Genomic DNA, 24,018 nt, shown 5'->3' with positions numbered 1-24,018 from the left:
ATGTGAAATGTTATTCAACTGTTTAACACTTTACTCTCAATTACACTTAAGTTTATTCGGCCGCATTAGGGAATGGAAACTGCTTTACTGCAGACTGCAGTGTGAATAAACGATCACAGATCTTGAAAGAACGAAAGAGGGAGAAAGTAAGATGCTTTGAGAGAGGTTTGTACAATCAAACCTTAGATGCAAAGGCGTAGCTCTCAAAGAGTCTAGACCTCTAGGTTTACTTATATAGTCTTCCTCTATAGTGGCACAATAATCCTAATAACTTTTAGTCTACTTTCTTACTATATAGCTTAATTGTAGATGCATCTGTTATTGGATGAGGACAAAAATATTTTGTTAAATTCTTTTAAATGTTTAGGTTGTTTTCTTTGGATAAAATTAGTTGATTGAATTTAATTAATTTTAAGTTTGTTATTTGTCATTTTTATTGTTAGGCTAATTTTTTATTGTCGTATTGGATACTGTTTCAAATTTTCTCAATCCAAAGGGCAATTTTTGTTTTCAGAATAAGATTAGAATTTACTTATTCGGCAGATAAACCAATGAGATAGAGACACGTAATGTGCGTGAGTGAGAGAGTACAGGTTGCGGTCCTAGTGGAATATTACCCCATTGGAGAACTGAGATATCCTTTTCTTGACAAGGGGTGGGGTGGGGAACAGGACAACCCACAATAGTTTAATGTGGTTAGAGTAGAATAGTTTTTTGATAAGCTCACAAATTTTTGTTGGCAATTTTCTGTATTGCTCAAATTTTGGAAAGATTTATGAACAATGTTTTGGAAATTTATAGCATTCAATTACCATAAATTATGGATTCTAGTTAGTTTAATCGGTAAATTAACTGCATAAAAAAGAAACTAATGGTTGTGAATCAAGTTTTGAAGAGAGAAGTTAACTACCAAAACTGAAAATTCCTGTCCAAATAATCAAAGATGCTAATATATTCCATACAATAATTAGTTGTTTTGTAAATTTGTTTGATGATGGCTTGCATATAGAGAAATACATCTCTATAACGATTTTGCAACAAATTGTAGGTGAGAAGTCGTATTAACTGTTATAGGTAGGCAAAAAAAAAAAATTTAATAGTTGACAAAAAATAGTAATAATCTGTCATCTATGATTTGTTATGAAATCGTTGTAAAAGTGCGATAGACGCAACATTATTCTCATATAAAAGTCCATTTTGTACTATTATAATATTACTTATTAGGTTGTTTTGTTGGATTTTGTGGGCAGCTTTGGCATCTAGGTACTTCTCTTCCTTCGTTGGAATCAACTTCTAATATTCTATTTTTTGATCTGCCAAGAATAAGGGTCGTCAATGGGCCGAGTCAGGCCGGCCCGACCCATTTTTACTTGGCCCATGAGCACAATAGGTTGGGTATAATACGCTATTAATTAGTTAACGGGTTAGGTTGAGCTGGGCCAAAAGAGAAAATCTCAGCCCATGACCCTACCTATGGGCAATGCCCATTTTGTATTTAGTGAGTTGGGCTATCAGGTTGGGCCTAATGGGCTACTCATAGGCTTGTGTTAGCATATTATTTTATTATTTTATAAGGAAAGAATCAATTTTTTATAAGGGAATAGTCAATCTATTTTTTAAAAGGAAAGAATTAAAGAATTTAATACATAATTACAAATTTTTTTATAGTCAAATCTATTTTATTTTTTTTGTTTTGTTGATGGAAACCTATTTAAATTTTTTATTTATTTATTAAGGCTTTAAATAGTTTTTTATTTTTATCTTTAATAAAAAAAATGTCAAATGGTTAATTCAAATGTGCTAGATTACTAGAAAAATATATATTTAGTAAACTAAGTTTAGCACAATTACTTTGAGTATTTTAGTGGTTAAGGGAGTTTTATTAAGAAATTCCTCTATAATATCTCAAGATCAATCCGTCATATACTTCCTATATATTTTTGTTATGAATTATGAGTTATTAGGCTAAGCCAACAGATTAGGCCAGTGGGCTGGGCAATGAGTTGGGCTACTGGGCTAGCACACTGGGTATCCATGGGCATAAAAACTAGCCTACGGCCTCACCCACTGGGCTAGTGGACTATCCATGGGTCTCAATAACAACAAGCTGGGCCACCCATTAGCCCTATGGGCTGTCAGGTTTCTGGGTTAGGTTATGCGCCGTGGGCTATTTGATGACCCTTAGCAAGGAATGATTTTTCAAATTAGTAGATTTTTTTTTTCCTTTCTGTTTTCACCTAACTATTTTCATCGATCAGTTGAAAAGGGACCAAACTCTGCACAAAATTTAACTAACAAATGGTATTATATTAACTACCAAACTATGCACAAAACTTAACTAACAAATGGTATTACATTAACTTAAATTAGTGTTGTTGAAAATTTAGCACAGCCCTTTTGGCATCTTTATTTTAATGCGTTTCATTATTTTCGTCATCAATACCGAATTTCATGATTTTGAAGTGTCAAGAAATTGAGGCCGTACAGAGACTGGTCGAACTAGACCCCACCCCTAGATTCCCAATAAACTATCACCATAAAATGAAACTCAAGGGGAGAATTGCAATTAAACATTCAAAAATTTCATGTATGGCCATCATAGTATTTCATTGGCATGGCACTGTAAAATCGAAAGCACCAGGTAAAATTACAATAAGCTATAACAAAAATAAATCCTGGTGTTCTATAGACCTTTTATATGACACCTATCATCTTCAATTCCAGTACTAAGAAATAACGAGTACAAACAATGAAAAGCATGTCTAAAAAAAAACAGGGTGTTTTACCAAGTTAGAATGGGAATCTGGCTTGGAGTTGTGCCTTTCGGCCAAATATTAATTTCATGGGTTCAACCGTCTTTTAAGTTCTTCGACAAGACTACTTCTTGGAATTTTATCTTCTTTAGCAGCCTCAATGTCTTTTAATATAACAATCCCTTCATTCATTTCCCGTTCACCCACAATAACCATCCACGGGATCCTCGACTCTCTAGCACGGTCAATGTGCTTCATCACCCTTTTATTAACAAAATATTCGGCTTTCACTTTGGCATTCCACAGCTCACTTACCAGCTCTGCAGCTTGAGTCAAGTCATCCACTTAATATATAGAAATTTATATATATATATATATATTATATAATTATTACGTGCCATAAACTAAAACAATTTTAGAAAGAAAAACTATTAATATTCCTAATATTATATATGTGAAATGTTATTCAACTGTTTAACACTTTACTCTCAATTACACTTAAGTTTATTCGGTCGCATTAGGGAATGGAAACTGCTTTACTGCAGACTGCAGTGTGAATAAACGATCACAGATCTTGAAAGAACGAAAGAGGGAGAAAGTAAGATGCTTTGAGAGAGGTTTGTACAATCAAACCTTAGATGCAAAGGCGTCTCAAAGAGTCTAGACCTCTAGGTTTACTTTTATAGTCTTCCTCTATAGTGGCACAATAATCCTAATAACTTTTAGTCTACTTTCTTACTATATAGCTTAATTGTAGATGCATCTGTTATTGGATGAGGACAAAAATATTTTGTTAAATTCTTTTAAATGTTTAGGTTGTTTTCTTTGGATAAAATTAGTTGATTGAACTTAATTAATTTTAATTTTGTTATTTGTCATTTTTATTGTTAGGCTAATTTTTTATTGCCGTATTGGATACTGTTTCAGATTTTCTCAATCCAAAGGGCAATTTTTGTTTTCAGAATAAGATTAGAATTTACTTATTTGGCAGATAAACCAATGAGATAGAGACACGTAATGTGCGTGAGTGAGAGAGTACAGGTTGCGGTCCTAGTGGAATATTACCCCATTGGAGAACTGAGATATCCTTTTCTTGACAAGGGGTGGGGTGAGGAACAGGACAACCCACAATAGTCTAATGTGGTTAGAGTAGAATAGTTTTTTGATAAGCTCACAAATTTTTGTTGGCAATTTTCTGTATTGCTCAAATTTTGGAAAGATTTATGAACAATGTTTTGGAAATTTATAGCATTCAATTACCATAAATTATGGATTCTAGTTAGTTTAATCGGTAAATTAACCGCACAAAAAAGAAACTAATGGTTGTGAATCAAGTTTTGAAGAGAGAAGTTAACTACCAAAACTGAAAATTCCTGTCCAAAGAATCAAAGATGCTAATATATTCCATACAATAATTAGTTGTTTTGTAAATTTGTTTGATGATGGCTTGCATAAAGAGAAATACATCTCTATAACGATTTTGCAACAAATTGTAGGTGAGAAGTCGTATTAACTGTTATAGGTAGGCAAAAAAAAATTTTAATGGTTGACAAAAAATAGTAATAATTTGTCATCTATGATTTGTTATGAAATCGTTGTAAAAGTCCATTTTGTACTATTATAATATTACTTATTAGGTTGTTTTGTTGGATTTTGTGGGCAGCTTTGGCGTCTAGGTACTTCTCTTCCCTCGTTGGAATCAACTTCTAAAATTCTATTTTTCGATCTACCAAGAATAAGGGTCGTCAATGGGCCGAGCTAGGCCGGCTCGGCCCATTTTTACTTGGCCCATGAGCACAATGGGTTGGGTATAATAGGCTATTAATTAGTTAACGGGTCGGGTTGAGCTGGGCCAAAAGAGAAAATCTCAGCCCATGACCCTGCCTATGGGTAATGCCCATTTTGTATTTAGCGAGTTGGGCTATCAGGTTGGGCCTAATGGGCTACTCATAGGCTTGTGTTAGCATATTATTTTATTATTTTATAAGGAAAGAATCAATTTTTTATAAGAGAATAGTCAATCTATTTTTTAAAAGGAAAGAATTAAAGAATTTAATACATAATTACAAATTTTTTTATAGTCAAATCTATTTAATTTTTTTTGTTTTGTTGATGGAAACCTATTTAAATTTTTATTTATTTATTAAGGCTTTAAATAGTTTTTTATTTTTATCTTTAATAAAAAAAAAATGTCAAATGGTTAATTCAAATGTGCTAGATTACTAGAAAAATATATATTTAGTAAACTAAGTTTAGCACAATTACTTTGAGTATTTTAGTGGTTAAGAGAGTTTTATTAAGAAATTCTTCTATAATATCTCAAGATCAATCCGTCATATACTTCCTATATATTTTTGTTATGAATTATGAGTTATTAGACTAGGCCAACAGATTAGGCCAATGGGCTGGGCAATGGGTTGGGCTACTGGACTAGCACACCGGGTACCCATGGGCATAAAAACTAGCCTACGGCCTCACCCACTGGGCTAGTGGACTATCCATGGGTCTCAATAACAACAGGCTGGGCCGCCCATTAGCCCTATGGGCCGTCGGGTTTCTGGGTCAGGCTGTGCGCCGTGGGCTATTTGATGACCCTTAGCAAGGAATGATTTTTCAAATTGGTAGATTTTTTTTTCCTTTCTGTTTTCACCTAACTATTTTCATCGATCAGTTGAAAAGGGACCAAACTCTGCACAAAATTTAACTAACAAATGGTATTATATTAACTACCAAACTATGCACAAAACTTAACTAACAAATGGTATTACATTAACTTAAAATAGTGTTGTTGAAAATTTAGCACAGCCCTTTTGGCATCTTTATTTTAATGCGTTTCATTATTTTCATCATCAATACCGAATTTCATGATTTTGAAGTGTCAAGAAATTGAGGCCGTAAAGAGACTGGTCGAACTAGACCCCACCCCTAGATTCCCAATAAACTATCACCATAAAATGAAACTCAAGGGGAGAATTGCAATTAAACATTCAAATATTTCATGTATGGCCATCATAGTATTTCATTGGCATGGCACTGTAAAATCGAAAGCACCAGGTAAAATTACAATAAGCTATAACAAAAATAAATCCTGGTGTTCTATAGACCTTTTATATGACACCTATCATCTTCAATTCCAGTACTAAGAAATAACGAGTACAAACAATGAAAAGCATGTCTAAAAAAAAACAGGGTGTTTTACCAAGTTAGAATGGAAATCTGGCTTGGAGTTGTGCCTTTCGGCCAAATATTAATTTCATGGGTTCAACCGTCTTTTAAGTTCTTCGACAAGACTACTTCTTGGAATTTTATCTTCTTTAGCAGCCTCAATGTCTTTTAATATAACAATCCCTTCATTCATTTCCCGTTCACCCACAATAACCATCCACGGGATCCTCGACTCTCTAGCACGGTCAATGTGCTTCATCACCCTTTTATTAACAAAATATTCGGCTTTCACTTTGGCATTCCACAGCTCACTTACCAGCTCTGCAGCTTGAGTCAAGTCATCCCCCAGTATACTAACTAGGACTTCAGTCTTTGTTGCACGTGGTGCCTGCCAAAACACCCAAAAGGAATGAAAGAACTCATCAGCCTCACCACAAGGGTGCTAGATTATTAAACTTTGAGTTGCTAGCCAAAATATTAGAAAGTTGAGGATCATATAGGTAAATTATTAAGCATTATTATCACCTGGCTCTGGTCTTTCTGTAGCTGCTCCATTATAGCAAATACCCGCTCGATTCCAAGACTAACACCAACTGCTGGAACCTGCTTTGCACCAAACATACCAATAAGGTTGTCATAACGTCCACCGGCAGCAATTGAACCAACCTGAGGACATGCACAAGCAAATCACATCATCAGTACTTAAAACACGCGCGCGCACACACGTTTTCTTGGAAACACATGAAGCAAATGAAATGCACCAATTAATAGATCACACAAGAAACAAATAAAATGCACCCATTATTGAAAATGAACTGAAAAATGAAATTTTCAAATTTAAATTTTAAATCAGTTCTGATGTTAGCTATGGATTTTTGTTTCCTCATCTCCACTACCAAGGCAGAACTTAGTAACTTCAGTTGGCTTTAGATTCGAAAAATCTCAACTAGCTACTGCGTTGGCTGTTCTACACAATTGTTATCACTCTATCTTTCGTCCCTCTATACCACATGATGAAAACTTAAATCAAACCAAAAAGAATTATGAAAAATTAATTATTGACATTCGCTTTTAATGACAACTCTAAGACTTAAAATTTCAAGTTTCTTAAATTTATTTTTCACACTTCATAAAAACTTTTGACATTTTTTTGAATAAGTTCATAAAGACTTTTTCATTTCATGACTCAATTTCTCTCTTTTCTTTCCACAATCCTTTTCCAACCTCCTCCTTCATCATAGTTGTCACCCCACAAAACTCATGTAAACAAAAACAGTAACATGAAGCTTCTTTATGGAGAAATCATCTTTCCTACCCCCAAAAATCAGACAACACTGGCTGAAATTATCAAAACTCTAGAGACTGGAAATGATCCACGTCATAGAACTATATGATTGTCACAGGATCATAAAATACAGAGGAGTAAAGACAAACCAAATTAAGAACAATAATTCATAAGCTTCTACAGCAGCACTAGGATCTTTAAACATACCAGATATAAATGGACATTCAACATTACCGCCATCCAAACTTCGTCACACAAGTTTCAATAATAAAGGAAAAAAAAGAATTGAGAAAAGACATCTATACGAAAGGATTACCAATGACCTACTATCATGAAAAGCTAACATATAATGCCACCAATACAAAACCAGCCACACATATATCAACAGCAATCTGATAGGATGGAATGTGTTGTTCAAGCGTGCTCTTTAAATTAGATCATAGGCACATGTCACTGCCATGTCAAATTATCACAATAATTCAATGTCCATTTGTTCTTCTAGAGTTTTGGCCAGTCAATTTTACCAGTTCAGATCACAACTAATATGATAATAAACCATTAAAAAAAAATTCTCCCAGTTCAATAAGAGAAAAGATTCTTGGGCATGATTATAAAAGGATCAGCTATTAAAGTGTCATCAAAAACAATAATGATTCACAAGGAAGAAAAAATAAATGAAATGAAAAATACAGATGTTTCTTAAAAAATTACCTGTGTACCGCCTTTAAAAACAGCCTCAAATATGACTCCAGTATAATAATCAAGGCCTCTGGCAAGACTCAAGTCAAAAACCACTTTGTCAATACACTTTGACACTTCAAGAGCTTTAAATAAAATCTCTAGGTCATTCAGTGCATCAGCAGATCCATTGTGTCCTAAGAACTTGCTGCCCTGCTGCTTAAGCTTAGATAATAGTTCCAAAGGCTGTCCCCTTTCCTTCACAAAAGTGCCAATTTCATCTGCTGTCTCAACAGATAAGCCCTTCTCCTCCACCTAACAATAATTAACAAGAAACATATAACCAAACATACTAAAATTCATGCAATGATATAAATGGAATACACAATTAAATTATTAATCCAACATTTCATTTCTAAATATTATTGCAAAGAGAAAAGCTCAAGTAAGAAGAATGTATATGCAAGCTTCCCTATAAAATTACAATAGAGTAAAAATTAGGCTCTAAATTACTAATCCAACATATTTACAAAAAGATGATCACAGAATTATCCTTATATTAATGAAATGCTAACAACTAGATAGGCTATTGCTCCTAGTAATAATAACCAAGTAAGACAACAGTATTTGCATACAAGTGTTCTTACCATTTCCTTTTTTATCTGCTCAAAAGGTTGCTTATCTAACTTGTCAATACTTGAACATATGGTTCTGAATTTTTCCGGTGGCACTCCACATATGTCCAACATTCCATCAAGTAACTTCCGATGATTCAATTTTATCTGTAGAAGAATAGGAAATTAATTAAAATAATAATAATAACTATTATTATTATTATTATTATAGAACACACTTTGAAGAAGGTCTTTATCGCAAAATCAATAAATCGGTTCATTTCAACTAGGCCTTGCTCATTTGCTCATTCTTTATCGAATCATATTTATTTATTGTCTTAAACCACAATATGTGATGAAACATATTGAATTAGCACCGTTGTCCAGGTAATGTTTCCAACTTCCAAGACGAACTCAGTGACATTGCTGCCATCAGATGGCAATAAATAGCATCTATGAGGATAGGAGGCATACACCCAATACAAGTGACAGATGCATAGCAAGTCAATACTAATATCAAAGACGAAATACAGTATAGTATATAATCCATAACAAATTTAAATGTCAAACTTTCTACTAACAAGGGTAGGTGGGTAAAAAAATGAGGTTACCTCATAATCTCCAATTTGCAGTTCATCAAGGAGTTCTGTCAAAATTTTAACAATCTCAAAATCTGGCCCCATTTTTTCATATTGGCCTGCAATGTCTAAATCGCACTGGTAAAATTCACGGTATCTTCCCTTAGATGGGTTGTCCCTCCTGTAAACCTTAGCTATCTGGTACCTTTTAAATGATGTGAGACCGTTCATAGCCACATACCTAGCAAATGGTACGGTTAAGTCGTATCTCAAAGAACAAAGTTCTCCACCCTGCCCACAGATTGAACATTAAATTACATCACTACGAGTACAGCAAACAATAATAAATTACAGGTTAGTTGGGGAAAAAAAGAAAACAGTCCTTATGTAAGTCTTCTTTGATAGCCAGGTGACTAAGATATCAACTACATGAAGTAACAACTTGATTGAACAGGTGAAAATTCCTAAAATTAAAAATAGCATAGAAGGAAATTACTTAAATGAATCTAATATGAAATAACTACCTGGTCAGCAAGATCATATACCAACTTTGAATCTTCCCCATACTTTCCCATGAGAGTTTCTCTCAGTTCAAACGCTGGAGTATCCAACGCGGTAGCACCATGCCTCTCAAAAACATCCTCAATAATTGAAAATGCTCTCTTTCTTATTGTCATTTGTTCTTTCGCAAAATCACGAGTACCCTAATTTGTACCATAATATGGTTACAGTCAGCATGCTAGTGATGCATTCAAGGGGCAGAAATAAAATAATTTCTTAAATAAGAATATTAACACAATAGTATGTTCATAAAATAAAACAAAATAAGTAAGTATTGAAATTTTGATTGATTAAAAAGAGTATAAAATTGCAAACAGCTCCTTGCAATATGCCATTTTTTTGGTCCATAAATTAGAAGTATATTAACTAAATACTGTATAAAAGTACAAACAGCTCCAAAGAGCACCTATATCAACAATAAACTCAACATATTTAAACAATTCTCCACTTCTAGCACTAAATTCTAAAAACATTTTTTATGCAACATTCTCCAAGAATTGCTCTAATGTTGACACAAGTATAAAATGTTTTTCCCATCTTTATACAGAGCACATAAAAGATAATAATAACGCACACATCATTCAATGAGAATTAAGTGATAAAATTTCAAGAATGTCATCACCTTTGGAAGCTTGGGCAATCTTCTACTTTCATTGGTTTCTACAATCTCCTTTAGTTTCTTTAACAAGCTATCAAACTCCCTGTCCTTTGGGTCCAAAAACAACAAAAGATCCTCGACCCATTTCTCAATCCCATCACCTGCCTTACCCTGCAACTTATCCTTAATCAATTGCACAATCACACTAGTCCCTTTCCCCAACAACACTTTCTTCTTCTTCTCACCCTTCTTATCCCCCTTCACATTCCCTCCTCCTACTCCTCCATTCACCTCAACACTACTCCCACTCTTTTCACTCCACTCCACGCCCTCAAGGGCGATAAATCCCGTCATTGCCTCCCATGCCACAATCTTCCACACCATCCCCAACAACACATTCACTTGGTGCACAAACTTTTCGTACTCCTTTTCGAAACCCAGCTCCAAAACCAACTTAAACCCATTTCTCAAGCTCTCACCACTATCCGAACCCAAATCCTTCGAATTCAGCTCAATTCTTGTCTTGGAATGCACCAACTTCACAATCTCCCTCAAACTCCCATGAACTTTAGCTATTTTCGACACCGAATCAATCTCAACCTTCCCTACCAACTTCGACCCATTCAGCAAAACCTTCATATCACTCGCAACCCCAACCTCCTCCTTCGCCGAGAACCCATCACCGGAATCCATCGAATTGAACACCGCTGCCACGTCGGCCTTAATGGCCTCGCACGACAATGCAGCCACCGCATCGGAAACCGCCGACAACGCCGCCGATTCGTGATCCAACACAGCGCAAACTCCAAACAAACCCGACGGATACAATTTTTCAACCAATGACGCTTCCTCTTCGCTCAATTCGATCAAACCCAATTCGTCGAGTTGGGAATTCTTGAATTTGTTGAGGGCTTCGGAGATTCGGATCGGGAGGAGCGTGGAGTGATCGGAGCGAAGGAGCTTGTAGAGGAGGACGGTGAGGAATGCTCGGAGTTCGAGATGTGCTAGGGTTTTGGGGATGGGGAATTGGGATTGGAAAGGTGGCGAGGCGGGTGAAAGTCTATCAAGTGCGGAGGAGTCGAGTCGTAGCGAAGCGAAGCCGGTGGCAACGGCGTAGAGTGAAGATGAAGAGAGAGATGAGCCCTTGCCTCCTAATGTAATTACAGAGAGTTTGGAGTTGTCTGAAGCCATTTCAGCAGAGAATATGGAGAGGAAACTTATCTGGGAAAATGAAAATTCTTCTGAAGCTTGAAACTTTCCGGAAAAAAAAACTGCAGAGAAAGTTTGTGGGAAAATGGGACGTGAGGAATGGAAGGAAAGACCGACCAATGTTCGTTGGTTTGGCGTTCTGTAATGTACAAATGTGTAAGATTTTCACAGCTTGACGTAAACGCCACAAAAAGCACTGAAATATCTGATTACTTTAAAATTTTCTGACTTCTTTTAGTGTTTTGAGCTTATTGAGAGAGAGAGAGAGAGAGAGAGAGAGAATTGAATGAAGGAGCGGCTGAACTAAAGCGAGAAGGGTACAAAGAGACACAGAAAAAATTCAGAGAAAGAGTTGGGGAAGGCGGCGGCTGAAGAAAAGAAAAGAGAAGAATAAAATAGGGGTATTTCCGTAATTTACATCATTGGGTTTTAAAAAATTAAATAGCAAAAAACCAACTTCCCACACGAAAGTTCGAACCAAACCACAAGGAGCATACCACAAAGCCACCAATCAGTAAATAAATAAATAAATAAATATATAAATAAATAAATACATTGATTGGTTCGGTCAGTTTTGAATCCAGCATCGAAATCAAAACCAAACCGAAATTTTGGCAATGGTTTGGTCGGTTTTGCACGGTTTTTTCAGTTCTTCGGTTTTTTGCACACCCCTATGAGAAAGAATAACAAAACACAGCAGAAATAAAATCCAAACCTAAAGAACACGGTTCACAAGTCACAACCACAATCCAAAACTAGTAAAATCAAATAACACCAAAAAGACCACAAACCCAAATCTGAGATTGAAACCAAATAGCAAAAAAAAAAAACACCACAAACCCAAATCTAAGACGGAAAGAAAGAGAGAGAAATGAGACTTGGATCTAAGATGAAAGAGAGAGAAAGATGACACCCAAATCTAAGATTGAAAGAAAGAGAGAAAGAAAAGAAATTATCACCAAACGGCACCACCACCACTCCTCCTCCCAGTTCCCACCATCACTGCATGCATCACAATATCAGTACATCCACCATCAAATTTCACAAGATCAAAGCAGATTAGAGGTGGCTTTAGCTCTACAAGGAAGCAGGTCTAGGGCTAATGATTTGAGAGAAGCACGTCTATGGCAGCAAGAAGGCAAAGGCAAGAGCTAGGATTTGAGAGAGAGAGATGAAACTTGAAAGAGAGAGTGTGAAAATAGAGAGGCAGGTTAGCTTGAAAAATAGAAAAAGGTAGAAAGACTCAGAAGGTTTCCTTTTAAATTTAAGAGCAGTCGGGTCGATTTCTACAGGCTTTAAATTCATTAACCCGCAACCCGACCTGAAATTTCAGTTTTTAAAAGCACGGGACTTGAATTCAACCAACCATGCTATTTGGGCCTACCCGTTAGGCCTCGAGTTGGGCGAGTCCAGTCGCTTTGGTCGGGTCACAAGGCCTACTGGATAACCCTAAAGTATATGTTGTTTCAGGAACTCCATGTTAGCATCTACATGGTGTTTCTAAGTCCAATGAAAAAGTGACATCTGTACCAAAGAAAACACATCAACACTTCAACCTTTTGTATAACCAAAAGACAAATTTGTCCTTAAAATTTCAAAATCTGCCACACTCTCTTTCTTCTCTCTGAAATCCCATTTCTCCAAAATCAAATTTCTCTCTCTTTCTAGTTTCTTCTCCCTAGAATCTGAAACCCATTTGTTCCAATTTTCAATTCAAACCTCCACCATGCTCTCACACACATTCCTTTTCACTCCAAACCTGCACCAGCCAACTACGCCGTTGCACCACTTATCCTCTCTTTCTTTCTTTCACCCTCACCTCCACTGTACTACCGTAATACCTAAGTATCCTTGGTCCATAACCATAAAGAGCCACCCTCATCTCATATTTCACACTAATATATATATATATATATATATATATATAGTTAAGTAGAAAAGGCCATGGAAGAGAGTGCTCTTTAAGTATCGAAGAATGCAGCACAACAGCATAGTAAGTCGATCGTGGAGCAGACAAGATACTAGCTCACCTGATGAACAGCATAGGAAATATCTGGACAAGTAACTGTGAGATAAACTAAGCTGCCAACCAATCTCTATAAAGAGAAGGATTAGACAATGGTTCCCCTCCCCCCCTCCCCGAGGGTGTCAAATACGCATTAAGTTCAACTGGAGTGTCAACAGTCTTGCTGTCAGTGAGTCCAGCTCGAGACAAAAGATCAGAAGCATACTTGGCTTGAGTAATATAAAGACCATCGGTGGAATGAGTGATTTCAAGACCCAAGAAATAGCTGAGATGTCCAAGATCTTTCATCTCAAACTGCTGACTGAGAAAATCCTTGAGTTCTTGAATGTCATTGAGGTCATCACCAGTTATGATCATATCATCCACATATAAGAGAAGCAAAATGGTGCCTTTATCATTGCGACGAAGAAATAAGATAGAATCATAAGGATTGGCAGTGTAACCTAAGCTAAAGATGGTAGAGCTAAACTTGGCAAACCAAGGTCGTGGAACTTGTTTAAGGCCATAAAGTGCACGTTGAAAGCGACAAACCTTATTTGATTCAACAGATAGACTAAGAGGAGGTTGCATATAGACTTCTTCATTCAGATCCCCATTAAGGAAGGCATTTTTAACATCCATCTGAAAAATGTCCATTTACTAGCAGCGGCAACAGTTAGGAGGGCACGAACAGATGAGATACGAGCAACTAGGGCAAAAGTCTCTTCATAATCAATCTCATACTCCTATGTAAAACCTTTTGCAACCAGACGAGCCTTGTAGTGCTCAATGGACCCATCAGAGCGAGTCTTGATCTTATAGATCCACTTACAACCAACCACAGAATGTCTAGGAGGGAGAGTAACCAGATCCCAAGTATGGTTTTTGGTTAATGCATCAAGTTTCCCTTTCATTGCAATCTACATAAAGGGTCAGTGGAGGCCTTACGAAAGGTTTGAGGCTCGTGGAGTGTAGCAAGGGCAGTGTAACAATGATAGTCAAGTAAATGTGTAGGAATGGATCTTACTTGGGTTGAGTGGTGAGGTGGAATGTCTTGTGGAGGATCTTCAGGCAAAGCAGGAGCGGAGACCCAGGCTCAAGGTGAGGTAGCTCTCATCAACCTGTTCATCTTCAACCTGTCTAGGAGAAGCATCAAAAATATCTAGAGAGAAGTCCAAAGGAGGATCAAGATTATTTGTAGAAGGAACATGAGACTCATCTAAAAATATTTCTAAAACAGAGGAGTTAGTCAAGGAAGAACGAAAATGAGAGAGTTCAACAAATAAGCGGTGTTCCCAAAACAACATTAAGAAACTCGGAGACGATGAGAGACAGGATCATAACACCAATACCCTTTTTGAGTTTGCCATAACCAAGGAAACAACAAAGTCTAGATCGAGGCTCAAGTTTGTTATGTCATGAGGCTGAAGGAGAACAAAACAAGCAGATCCGAAGGAGCGAAGGTAATGATATCAGGGGGTGACCTAAAAAGACGCTCATCCTCATATGGAGTTTGATTATGGATGACAGCGCTTGGAAGGCGATTAATAGCATGAACAGCATGAAGAGCGCTTCACCCAAAATGGGGAGGAACTTTGGCAGAAAGAAAAAGAGCACGAACAGTGTCAAGAATATGACGAAGTTTTCTTTCGGCTTAACCATTTTGCTAAGAGGTACCTGGACAAGTTAGATGATGTACAGTGCCATAGGAATGTAACAGAGCTTGAAAAGCATATTGAGTATATTCAAGAATTATCAGATCGAAAGGTTTTGATACATTTGGAGAATTGTGTTTCAACCATTTTTGCAAAGTCACTGTATATTGGTAAGATTTCAGAACGGGATTTCATAGGAAAAATCCAACTATGACGAGAATAAATCAATAAAAACAAAAACAAAAATATCGAGATCACCAATACTATAACACGAGAAGGTTCCCAAACATCAGAATGAATTAACTCAAAAATACTATTAAAGATAGAGTCACTATTATTGAAAGGTAAAACTGGCTGTTTTCCTAACTGGCAAGAAGTACAATCAAAATTTCTTTGGACACAGAACCCAACAGACCTTGAGAAGCTAACTGTTGTACCCGAGAAGATGGGTCATGACCAAGAGAGAATGCCAAAGTGCAAGAGAAGGTAAGGAGGAAATGAGCAGCTGCAGTAGTAACAGAAACAGGACAACAGGTGGAAGATGAAGATTGTCCACAGGAAACATACACCTAACTCTAGAACCATTCCAAGCTCTTTCCCATCCTCGGATCTTGCACAATATACTTAGAATAGTAAAAAATAAGGCGATATCCTAGTTCAGCTAATTGTCCCACAGAGCACAAATTATAGGATAGGTCAGGTACATGAAAAACCCCAGGAATAGAGAGGTTGGAGGTCGAAACAAAACCTAGACTATTCCCATGCATGGTGGAACCATCAGCTATATGAATATTAAAAGGATTTGTGCAGGGTCAAGTTTGAAAAATAAGGACGAGTAAGGTGTCATGTGATTGCAACAAGAGAATCAAAAAGACAAGTTTAGACTTACCGGGTAGAACTGAGAGAGTAGTGGAAAAAGATGCATTACCAGCCATACGAACAGCCTGAACTATGATATCCTGTAGTTCAGTGGGGGAGGTTGATAGTGGATCCAAAAGACTAGGACTCAACTGAAATGAAGGCATCGCAAGTAGGCTAGTATTAGCAACAGCAGCAGTAGATTTGTTCGAAAGTAACAAGTCTCAATGGTGTGGCCAGGACGCTTGCAATAGTTGCAAAACTTTTTATGGTCTGCTTGGTCGATTGCTAAAGCCAAGGAATCACCTGATTGCTAGGTTGCTCTATAGGAGGAGCAAAAGGAGTAATAGCCAGAACATTTACTTATTCTGAGTTTGAAGTGTTGCAAGGGAGCTTCTTCTCTGACCAACTCATTTACAGCATATCAATAAAGGAGGAGGATGCGATTAAGAAGTTACCTCGGATGGGCTCAAAGTCCTTGTGCAGTGACATCAGGAATTCATAGAGATGAAATTCATCTCTAATGGTTGCATATTGCTGAGCATCCTTTAAGCATGCCCAAGTTGGATCAGAAATGTCAATTTGGTCTAAATGAAACAAGCTGATCATAGTAGTCATTGATGAATTGCCTGGTTCTTCTTGAGTTGATGCAATTCAACCACTAACTGATATTTCATGGATCCATGAGTAGTGGAGTACCTTTTGGCCAACACAACATATCCCATGCTGATTTTGCATCATCAAAGCTGCCCAATAGATTAGCGATGGAGGGAATGGAAGTGTTTCGAATCCATGTGAGAATCATGTGGTTGTGATTATCCCATTCAATCATGTGATTAGGGAAGGCAGCATCTTCTTCACTTGCCCCTTTGAGAGAATAGTGATTGCACCGGTACAATAATGTCAAAGCATGCGACCCTTAAAAAAACTCGTATAGCTTGAAACCAAGATAAGTAATTCCTATTCCCCTCCAATATAGTATTGATGAGGTGAGGAAGAAAAATATCCTTTATATCCATTTAGAGACACAATATGCAAAAACAGACTGCAAAAATGAAATCTAGCGAAAAACTTGGTAAGGAGAACCTGGACTGAAAAAGTCAACCCTGAATAAGTCAACGGTCAAAGGCAGTCAACGCGTCAAGTCAACGTCAACGAAGATGACGTCAACAGGATGACATAGCGCTGACGTCAGCAGATGACTGGATGTTGACGTAAGCTAGGGCTGACGTGGCACTAATGACATCATGGGTGGCGTCAGCCTGAAGCTTAAGACGGCCATGGGACCGTGTGGCCGTGGCTCTGAAGAAGAACCTTTGGGCAGCGCATGAGGGGTGTGACGACTCCGATGGCTAGAGGCTTCCACCAGTGTGTAGATCGGAGAAGACGATCTTAGTGATACCTGTAGAAATGTGATCGGAGCAATCTTCAAGGCGGTGACGGTACGTACAGTGGTCTTACGGTGTGGGACTCCTCAATGGCAGCGTTGCAGGTCGGAACCCAAAGACAACTGATGGAAGACGTCAGAGGTTCAACGGCAAAAGGCTGCGCGACTGTTGTGACGGCGAAAGCATAGTTAAGAATGGAGTAACACTAATAAAGACAAGACTGCTAAAAAAGGTAGAGCAGTAGCTCTGATACCGTGTTAGAAATACTGAATGTATTGTATTATATTTCTTACTCAAAGAATATACATGGATGCTTTTATATAGGAGGCATATAAGTGCGGTACAAGCAAAGTGTAGTACAAAACTGTGTGCTATACAAGTAATCTAACTGGCCTAAAGCCTACAATATTATACACGTTAACAGTAATGATGGATATTAAGAACGAAAAAGGACTTCTACAGATATCTATTAATTAACAGGAATAAAGTTAATTTGCTATGATATTCTAATCTCTTGTTTTCCATGGTAATGCTTATGGTCTACTTATTATCAAACAGTTAGTTACTATGTAAATGATGAAGAATATTGCATAAGTGATCCAAAGAAGCACAAAGTTGTCCTAAAAACCATAATATAGTTGCCCACATATCTGTTCATAATGTAGAACTACACGACTGCTATAAAGTACAATTTGACTATATGGTCTAAGCATTTTGTATTCAACATATCTCTATCAGTTAAAGTTATATTATTTTATACGTAGATCCAGAAATTATTATATTCTAATTTATCATATAACTATAGAAACTCAAACTTTCATGTTTCTTCCATCAACCCCAAACTTTCTGAATAAAGTGGGAATTTATCCTTCAAATTCACTCAATATAATCTACCATTACCAATCATCATCAAAACCAAGTTCAAAGCACATCTTTAGCAATTCCACAAGCTGGAGTAACCCAAAGCACCCTTCCTAATCACATATAACAGATGATAGGTAAAGTCACAATTTACAAAACCATTCCATGATTCCACCCATCCCATCCTATCCACAAAGATAAAACCAAATCAAATTGGGATGGGATGGAATTGTGTGTGAGCTTGGGGCTTGTCTTTGTAATGTACCTAATATTACAAACAAAAACAGGTATGAGCAACAAATAGACCAAGGAAATAAAATAGGTTTGAAATTGAAAAAAAAAAAAATTGAAAGGAACTCACCTACATGCACTTGGATATTGATTTCCTTAATTCTCTCAGTTGCAAACAGAAAAAAAAAAATNACTCATATGCCTCCTATATAAAGGCATCCATGTATATTCTTTGAGTAAGAAATATAATACAATAGCATTTAGTATTTCTAACAATTACTATTGAAGGGGATAAATGGTTCCATTTCTGAGCCTTGTTTCTTTTAAAGGATTGGACTATTTACACAATGGTAGTGAACCCCGAATCATACACCGAGATGTGAAATGTAGTAATATCCTTTTGGACATGGAAATGAATGCGAAGGTCTGTGACTTTGGCCTCTCTAAACAAATAACCCAGGTAGTTGCAACTCATGTGACAACTATTGTCAAGGGCACTGCTGGCTATCTAGATCCTGAGTAAGTTTTCAAAAAAAAAAAAAAAAAAAAGAAAAAAACCAAAGATAGAAAGGATATTTATCGGTTCTTGATGATTTTGATGCTTAAAACAAATGTCATGTGCAGATATTATTCTACCCAACAGTTGACTGAGAAAAGTGATGTTTACAGCTTTGGGGTCGTTCTTTTGGAGCTCATTTGTGGTAGGGAACCATTGAGCCACTCAGGAACTCCAGACTCATTCAATTTGGTCTTATGGGTAAACTGAAGCTCATCTTGTACTCTATGCTCAGTAATATTTGTCAATTTTCTGCCCCTGCAAGAACAAATGGTTACGATTTCTGAAGTAGCCTTGTTTGCTTACATTAGTAGTAATTCTTGGACTATAGGCTTAAAAGGACATGAAAACAAGCAGTTTAATATCTAAAATTTTCGCTAAACATTGCTTGTTTGAACCATAAGGAAACAATGATATGTGCTTCCTCATCAAAGATTAGGAAACGAGACCAACTCCAACTAAATCATGTCTAGGTCCTTAGCATAGATATTGATCTTCTATAGTCAGTCTTTGTATCTGCATAATCTTAAATCTAAAAGTTAAGTAGTGAGTACTCCATTCAGAGTATGATACTGATGATTGCAACATTGACATTGTGGTGTTTTTGGATTTGCCAACTGCAGGCCAAGCCCTATTTACAAGCAGGTGCATTTGAGATAGTGGACGAGAGCTTAACAGGAACATTTGAAGTAGAGAGCATGAGAAAGGCAGCCTTCGTTGCTGTGAAGTCAGTAGAGAGAGATGCATCACAAAGGCCAACTATTGCAGAGGTATTGGCAGAGTTGATAGGAGCCTATAGCATTCAGCTCTCCTATCTAGCATCTTTCGAGCATGGCAGCTGATTACCAGTCAATAGACTCAATACAACTTCTGAAATATTTATCCTGAAACTAAGACTTTTATATATTTTTTCTTTTCATTTCCTTTTTGAGTATGTAAATAGAATGAAGTCTTCTCAAAGTCAAATCAAGCAGAACTGCCTTGAATGCCAATATTAATAGAGATGTAATAAGGTTTACTATTAATTACTTTTTTGGACAATGTTAAGAAGAGACTATTTCCCTGATAATAGCGGCAACGAAAACTTTTTTTTTTCCTGCGAGTTATCCTAGGTTCGACATAGCGGTTAACTGATTTGGCAGGACACAACAATCATTGGCCTGAGATATTAACATATTAAGAAACACACACATGATGACAAGAATACATGACTCAGTTAAAAAGACAATAATGCACTCCTACACTCACAAGCTCAACAACCATTATCCACTGGTGTCAGCCAGTCTGAGTGTAAAGCATTGTGTTATAAATTCACTCTGTTCTCTGCAAAACCGCAAGCCCTTACCTGCTTGTGAGGCCATAAGGTTGCATGTATATGTATAACTACCTGTCTATGTGCCAGTTATCCATAGTGTGTAATGTACCAAACAACTAAAAATTCCATGACCTCAAAATAAAGTACAGTACCGTAAGTTGATCATGTTTGTTGCCCCCATGAAGATGAAAATGGTAAGTCCCTTACTGTTCTTCAATTAGTACAATGATCTGTTCTCCAAGAAACTGAATTATATTAAGAAAATCTAAAAGAGAGAATACTGACAATGACACGCATCAATTAGTTGTATGCTAACTTTTTGCTTACAACAAGTGGAGTTAGGGGATTCGAACCCAGGTTCTCCCCACTCAAAGAACTAGATTGTGTTCTTGATCGAGAAACAACTATGAGAACTAGGAGGAGTAGCGGCATCACAGGAAAAGGAATAATGCCGTTGAAGCAGCCACAGCATATGGGAAAACAGTCCAAACTCGCTATATAGTTATAGAGGTTACATCAATTTATTTGTATAATAAGAACTTTTCAATGCAAACAGAAATCTGCTTACCACTGCTGTTGCAACTGTAGCAAGGGCAGCCACAGGACGCTCCCTCAACAAGAATCCAATCCCTAACTGGGCTCAGAATGCCAAGAGTGAAAAATGCATTAGCTACTGAACTAAAAGCTTGCTATTGTGTTACTTTCATGTTAATTTTAACTGTCATTAATAGTTACAAAATGAAGGGAAGATTAAATCCTGAAAATTTGAAACTTGAGCATGTCTGATTTAACAGTGAGGGACTGTGCTTGAGTTAAAATAAGCATGCACTCAGCAGGAAAACCTTCACACAGAATGATAGACATGAAACCTATAAAAATTGACTTTTTTTTTTTGAAGTTTTAGTCATTTCAGCAAGTGTCAGAAGTTGAGGCAATGATGGCATCTAAGATGTGATTATATCTCCCTTGTTAAACATTCATGAAACGTCATATGCATTAATGATACAAATTTTAGCCATAGGTGTTAGTGTGTATATTTTGCTCTAGGATCCAACTTTCAATCAAGAAAACTCTAGAATGCAAATTACAAATGAAAACCTCTAATTCTAAAAGAAAAGCAATAGAAATACAAGAATAGATTGAAAGCATAAGACATTACACACATTAATGACAGTTTCTGATGTATTGATTTTGATAAATTCTAAGATCAAATTTAACGAATGCAATGAAAAGGACATTGAGAACAGAATAGAAAAGTTTTTTCTTTTCTCCAAAGCTGCCCCCATAAATCTTTTAGTCTTCTTCAACCAATGAGACTTCTGGAAAGACCAGCAGAAACTCTTCTTCTCTGAAAAGATTTCAGCAGAGTTTTAGCTCTTTCTGCCGGGACGCACCTGTTTATATAGAGGAAGCTATGAGAGTGTTTTGATTTAACTTTGAATTTTAATAGTCCAATCATAGAGATCCAGCAACACTTCTATCTTTATCTATAAATCAATCTCTTCTGCAACTACTTCTCTTCTATAGGCAGTGATTATTTCTATATAATAAAAAATCTTCTTGCTTAAAATTTGAGTGTCAGAATATTATCTTTATCAGTCTATTTTGAAGTGGGGAAGGAATGGAGTAGAATGGAATAGATTCAAAGGAATTTTTTTTTAATAACATTCAATCTATTCTTTATTTGGAAGTTTTTTTTTTGATAAGTTTGTTTGGAAGTTAAGTAGGAAGGAATGGAATGGCAGAAAGAAATTCTAATTCCCAAAAGTAGGAGGAACACCCATATTCCTTCACTGAAATTGAGGTGAAATATTGATTTTCCTTCTATTTTGAAGAGAAAAAAAAAAGTAAAATATGGAGGTTAAAGTGAAACCTTTTTTTTTTAATTTCATTTCCATTCTATGTTTTATAAAATCCCATACACAATGGAGAAAACACATCATATTCCATTCCATTTCACTCCCTTTTTTTTCCAAACATAGTGTAAATGATTTGCGGGCCCATTTTCCATTGACAATGGTTACAGGACTTTTTTAATTCTCAGATTAATCCAACATGTCCTTAACATGCAAAATTTTGGTCAGGCAAAATCTATTTAAACTTAATCAGCACATGACCTTGGTGTACTGAGTTTTACTTCCCATGTCATTTTAAGAATAGTAGTCGCCAACGAACTTACTTTATTTCTTGAAATTTTTTAGCCAGGGACCTGAAATTTGACCCATATTCAGCTCCAATTTGATAATATTTTTGGCATTATTTTACCTCCCTTTAAAAGCACAAAATTGTTACTTATAAAGCTGCGTTTTTAAGTCTAGGCCCCTTTCATTTTTCAAAGGTTATTTGGACTTTCTAAAGCTTTAAAGATATTTATCTCAATTATAAAACTCTGCGTCCAACATGTACAAAGAAATGTTTATTTAGTATGTAAAGCCTTGTCAATCTCGATGGGGGTCTCACCCTTTTTTTTTTTAAATATCTATTTTTGTGATTTAAAAAAAAAAAGATATTAAATTAGAAGGATTTTATATGAGATAAAAAAGTCAAAATATATTAGTCTCCTTTTATGATGCTCTATTCTTCTAGGCTAGCCCATATATTCATTGCTTTTTCACCACGTAAATTCAAGTCAAGAAGTTTGTTTTTTTCAGAATCATTAAGCAATCCATTTTTGAATTGATTGAAGGAATTATTTATGATTCATCAAGATCAGAAAATTCACCCATCCAATAAAAAAAAAAAAAAAACTTTTTGATTAGATGGGAATGAATTAAGAATAAATTATTAGGGTTCACTATGAGTAAAATTTAGAAGATGTATAGGTCTGATCTTCAACTTTAAATAATCTTATCAATGTATAGAAAATCAATGAAACCCTTCATTGTTTATCCCTGTGTATATAGCCACAGGTTCACCAACAGAATTTAACTCATCTGAAGGGGAAGAGTGATCAAGCCACCACAACAGACTCCAGCAAAGAAGCACTCTAGAGAAATACCTTGCACTTAGATTAAGCACATCTTCCCCAAGATGATAATAGAATTTAACAGTCAGATACTGGTTGCATTCAATTCATACGTGTGTTTATGCTATCAAAAACAACAAACTTGTCAGTTATATCTAAGATTAGAGAATATGTTTGTTGAGGTCCAAAATTTCACAACAAAGCCCATTCCATAAAAAATAAAGAATGCCCAATTCGTACAGCAAGAAGAATCGACATCAAGGCCCTATGTATATTCATATTTCTAGCAAAAAAGGTCATTAAAAAATCCAGCAAATTCTAGTGAAAGAACTGGGCCGGGATCCCCAGAGGCTGCTAGAGGCTCAGGATCCTCAGGACGTGCAGCACAGCTAAAGTGGGATTAAAATAGCTTAAAAGGAGTACCACAAAATACAAGAAATGAAGAACAAATATGTCCCTTTCAAGCACCCAGTGGTGCAACAAAGAATTAGAAAGTTTGGAGAGTGACAATTTATGAACAAAAGGCCGGTACCTTGGGAAACCCAAAATAAAGAACTATAAAGGGAAGTGGCTAGAAAACCTTCAACCCAGCAGGAAATGATTCTGCTCACTTGGGAAAAATAACAGCAAGGAGGACAGCCAAAAAGCTAAGTCCAAGAGGTAAAAGGACTTGAAAGAAGAGAGGGTAAACGTCAGCTATCCAAAATGGAAAGTCAGTAAGTGGCTTTTAGAAAAACAGGGCT

General features: G+C 36.3%; 2 protein-coding genes across 2 annotated transcripts; one reads left to right on the top strand and one right to left on the bottom strand.

The window, feature by feature from the left end:
* Nucleotides 1-5,708: 5,708 nt before the first annotated feature.
* LOC112028312 (histidine--tRNA ligase, cytoplasmic) lies at nt 5,709-11,799 on the bottom strand. The gene is made up of 7 exons (XM_065774927.1): nt 10,257-11,799; nt 9,598-9,777; nt 9,107-9,364; nt 8,529-8,663; nt 7,915-8,196; nt 6,444-6,584; nt 5,709-6,306 (listed from the first exon to the last, which is right to left on the bottom strand). Exons 1-7 carry the CDS (start codon nt 11,421-11,423, stop codon nt 6,007-6,009), a joined length of 2,463 nt encoding a protein of 820 aa, XP_065630999.1. The 5' UTR covers nt 11,424-11,799; the 3' UTR covers nt 5,709-6,006.
* Nucleotides 11,800-18,830: 7,031 nt separating this feature from the next.
* Nucleotides 18,831-20,064, top strand: LOC136068774 (probable LRR receptor-like serine/threonine-protein kinase At5g48740). Its single transcript, XM_065776428.1, has 3 exons — nt 18,831-18,958; nt 19,064-19,196; nt 19,619-20,064. Exons 1-3 carry the CDS (start codon nt 18,846-18,848, stop codon nt 19,835-19,837), a joined length of 465 nt encoding a protein of 154 aa, XP_065632500.1. The 5' UTR covers nt 18,831-18,845; the 3' UTR covers nt 19,838-20,064.
* Nucleotides 20,065-24,018: the final 3,954 nt, after the last annotated feature.

The sequence above is a fragment of the Quercus suber genome, unplaced genomic scaffold, assembly GCF_002906115.3.
Source record: "Quercus suber isolate HL8 unplaced genomic scaffold, Cork oak 2.0 scaffold_1, whole genome shotgun sequence".
Lineage (NCBI taxonomy): Eukaryota > Viridiplantae > Streptophyta > Magnoliopsida > Fagales > Fagaceae > Quercus > Quercus suber.
Note: the sequence above shows the minus strand (reverse complement) of the source record. Positions and strands in the feature narration are given on the sequence as shown.